The sequence below is a fragment of the Rhea americana genome, unplaced genomic scaffold (genome assembly GCF_003343005.1).
Source record: "Rhea americana isolate MKP2758 unplaced genomic scaffold, rheAme1 scaffold_605, whole genome shotgun sequence".
Taxonomy (NCBI): Eukaryota; Metazoa; Chordata; class Aves; order Rheiformes; family Rheidae; genus Rhea; species Rhea americana.
Window position 1 is genome coordinate 40,766 of NW_028186763.1, and position 3,966 is coordinate 44,731.

General features: G+C 61.7%; 1 protein-coding gene across 1 annotated transcript in view; it reads left to right on the forward strand.

Moving 5' to 3' along the window:
• The window catches only part of LOC146587218 (nuclear receptor subfamily 2 group F member 1-A-like), a 9,854-nt gene extending 7,596 nt beyond the window's left edge, over positions 1-2,258 (forward strand). The window contains exon 3 of the mRNA XM_085319958.1: positions 1,835-2,258. Within this exon, the coding sequence (XP_085176084.1) occupies positions 1,835-2,115 (281 nt within the window). The 3' untranslated portion in view covers positions 2,116-2,258. The remainder of the gene's footprint in view (positions 1-1,834) is intronic.
• Positions 2,259-3,966: the final 1,708 nt, after the last annotated feature.

Consider the following 3,966-nt stretch of genomic DNA (forward strand, 5'->3'; position numbering starts at 1 on the left):
GGGGCTGGGTGTGAATGGGGGATGAATGGGCGGGGCTGGGTGTGAATGACGAAGGGTGTGAATGGGGATGAATGGGCGGGGCTGGGTGTGAATGGGGCAGGGTGTGAATGGGGCAGAATGGGCGGGGCTAAGCGGGGCAGGGATGAATGGGCGGGGCCAGGTGGGTGGTGCTGAACGAGGCAGGGCTGGGTGTGCTGGAGCTGAATGGTGCTCCGCGGGGCTAAATGGGGCGGGGCTAAGCAGGGCGGGGCTTAAGAGGGCGGGGCAAAATAAAGGGAGGCTGAATGGGAAGCGGGTAGGGTGGGGTTAAATGGGGTGGAGTCGAATGGGTGGGACTTAATGGGGTGTGGCTGGGTGTGGCTAAAGGGGGTGTGGCTAAACAAGGCGGGGAAGAAGGTCCCACTGTTTTTCCTCGGTGGTTCCTGTTCCATGTGATGACTCGAGGATGAGGGCGCCAAGGGCTGGGAGCTCCCCCGACGCCTCCTCGCTGTCCCAAATCCCCCCTCTGTGTCCCATCGCGGCTCGGCGCCCCCCGCCCCGCCGCGTGCCGCAGAACACGGATCCGTAGCGGGAACCAGGCCCTGAAAACACTGGTTTCCGCCCCTCCGGCAAAGGGAGGGATCGGTGGTGGCGGCTGAGAGCTGCTGCTGCGCAGAAACCCCTCCGTGCGCTGCCCTCGCCTCTCCCCGGGACCGTCAGCCCCACGGAGCCCCTTCCAGGCCCYGGGGAAACGGTTCTGGCTGGTTCCACCTGTGGAAGGAGGCTGCTCTGGGGAGACCCACGGCAGCCGGGTCTGCCCGGGTCGCAAGAACCGTTTTACCCGAAACGAACCCAAATGAACCCGGCTGTTTGGCTTCAAATGAAGGTTTTGATTTTTCCCTCCCAGATGACCACGTTTGAGCAGTCTCCAAACGAAACCAGTTGAGATGCTTTTTTTCCCCTCTTTTTTTTTAATTCTTAAAAAAATCAAAGCTAAAAGATAGCAGCATGGGAGGGACAAGGACTAAACCAAGAAAAAACCTGGCTGATTTTCCACTCCGGACAGTACCCTGGGAGGGGGGATCTGCTCGGTGTCCTGCAGCTGGGAGGCAGCCGCCGCAGGGCCACTGACCTTTCGTCTTGCCGGGTTCGAGCCCGGCTGGGGGCTGCAGCGGGGAAGTCCAGTGAGATTTGCAGTGTTTTCCACCCTTTGAAGCAGGCCCAAAGCAACTTCACCCTGGATCCCGCATCCCTGGGGAGTCACAGCTGGATTCAGGGCAGGTTTACACTCTTAGTGATTGACATGCTCTTTTTTTTTTCTTAACCCTGAAATCTGGAGTTTTGGAAGAGAAAAGCATTTGGAAATGGTTACTGCTGCCTCTTCGAGATGCCCAAATTCCCAGCCCGGACCGTGCTCCCGGGCGCGGAGAGCCGTGCCTGCGTTTCAGGGCGTGCACAAGTCCTGCGAGGCTCAGCCGCACGATGCTGAAAGGTCCAGATTGGCCAGAGAAAGCAAACGAGACGCCGGGAGCCAAAATTTTGCTTTTTCCAAAGGCCCCGTTGTTTCCTCCCTGCCTGTTCCCGGTGCTGCCGAAGCTGCCGGCCRCAGGAGCGGGGACGGAAAGCGGCCGGCGCTGGGGTTGCCCGACTATTGACGTGCGGTTTCGTGGCAGGGGAAGGGCGAGAGGAGCTTTAAGGCAAAAGCAAAAGCCCCGACAGCCCCCGGCGGTTCGGTCGCTCCTCCGCCAACACCCTCCCCTCTGCCCGGGGTGGGGGGCCGGGTGGCGGAGCGGGGCAGGGCGGCCGGGTTTCGGGGCGGCCCCGCTGACGCCTCGTCCCTCTGCTTCCTCCCCCGGGCCAGACGCCGTGGGGCTGTCGGAGCTGGGCTCCGTGGAGAGCGTGCAGGAGAAGTCGCAGTGCGCGCTGGAGGAGTACGTGCGGAGCCAGCACCCGAGCCAGCCGAGCCGCTTCGGGCGCCTGCTGCTGCGCCTGCCCTCGCTGCGCCTCGTCTCGGCGCCCGTCATCGAGCAGCTCTTCTTCGTGCGCCTGGTGGGCAAGACGCCCATCGAGACGCTCATCCGGGACATGCTGCTCTCGGGCTCCACCTTCAACTGGCCCTACATCGCCATGCAGTGAGCGGCGCGCGGGAGCCGGCCCGGCGCCGGCCTCCGAGAGGAGCCGCCGCTGCCCCCGACCCCCCCCCGAGAACGGAGAACTCGTGACCGCAGTGGCCTTGGCAGCGACGGCGATTTTCTTTCCCTTTTCCTCTTTTTTTTTTTTTTCCCTCCCTTCCTCCCCATCTCCCTGTTTGAGGGGAGTAAAAACAACCGAAGGTTTCGGATCGGCGGAAAAATCCGCTCCGAAGCGACGAGAAACTCYGCGAGCGGCTCAGGCGAGGCCGAGCCGGCGCCGCGCGGGGGACAGTCCCCGGGCCCTGGGCAACGGGAGAGCTGTGGACTATTTATAAAAATAAAATAAAACCTATATTATATCCTAATTCCTCCCTTTCCTTTYGGGCGGTGAAAGCGCGTGTTGTCGTCCCCCCCCTTTTCTCCCGTTGTCTGTGAGATGAGGAGCTCCCCGGTGGCTCGCGAGCTGGTTTTTTTTCCTCCTTTTTTCTGCTCTTAAAAAAAAAAAATCCGACACCTTTTTTTTTTTTCCTTTTTGGTGCAATCGGCATTATAATGAGAGCTGACGACTGCTGAACGCTCGCCAGCGGCGCTCGCCCGCTGGGCGGCCCGCGGCTGCGCGCCGGGGCCCGACGTGGCAGCCAGCTGGGCCGCAAGCCCGGCTGCTCCCAGTACGGCCCAGTCTCACCCCAGTACGGCCCTGTCTGCGCCCAGCTTGCCATGTCTGAGCCCTGTGTGGTCCCCCGGTCTGATCCCAGTATGAAGCCAGGCTCATCCCAGTATGGTCCTAGTCTCATTCCTGTATGGGCTCCAGTCTCATTCCAGTATGGGCCCCCAGTCTGACCCCACTATGGTGCGAGGCTTATCACTGCATGCCCCCCCCTCCAGTTTGATCCCAGTATGGGCCCAGTGTCAGTCTGATCCCAGGATGGACCCCAGTYTGATCCCAGCATAGTGTCAGGCTCATCACTGTTTGCCACCCCAGTCTGATCCCAGTTTGACCCCCTCCCAGTCCAATCCTTGCATGGTCCCAGTCTCATCCCTRCATGCCCTCCCAGTCTGACCCCAGTGCAAGGCCAGTCCAATCCCACCGTAGCCCCAGCCTCCTCCCAGTACAAGCACCCCCATTCCCCAGCGGCCAGGTGAGCGCGGTGGCCGGGGGCAGGTGACGGGGGCTCCGCCGGGGCCACCACGGCGGTGACGAACGCGGCCCCCGGGCCCAGCCGTGGCCCCCGCGGCAGCAGCATCGACCCCGCCGCGGCGGGAGCGGAGCCGGCGGCGGCCGGGGCGGGCGGCCGATGCCCACGCCGGAGCCCGGCGTGTTTTATTACAGGTTTTTAAAAGCCCATTAGAGAAAAGTCAAAAGTGGCCTTTTCAAACCAAAGGACACGGGCCCAGCTTCATTTGACCCTTCTATAAATAACGTCCGGCGGGGAATATTTTAAACAAACACCGAGCGGGGTGAGTTATGCAGGCGGCGCGGAGCAACAGGAGACGAGGCGCTGGGAATTAATTCAAGGACGAGACGGAAAAGGCCACGGGGAAAGTTATTGCCCCGGGGGGGGGAGGGAGCGGTGGGACGCGGTGCACCCTGGCAGAGGTTGCAGCTTTCGCGTGCTCCGAGCGAAGCRGGGTTCGGGGCTTAGGTGGGAGCCGCCGCTTCGAAGCAGCTCCCCCCCCCAACCTCGAGTCCTTGGGAAAAAGGGGGGGGGAACCCCAAAACAACAAAAAATTATATTGCGAGAAAGCTGCAAATCGAGAAGTTGCCTCCTTGGAAATGCCGGGCCGAGCCGTCAATCAGCGGAGGGGAGGGCTTGGAAGCAGAACGGGGGCCACATGGGGAGGCGGAAATTAAAAA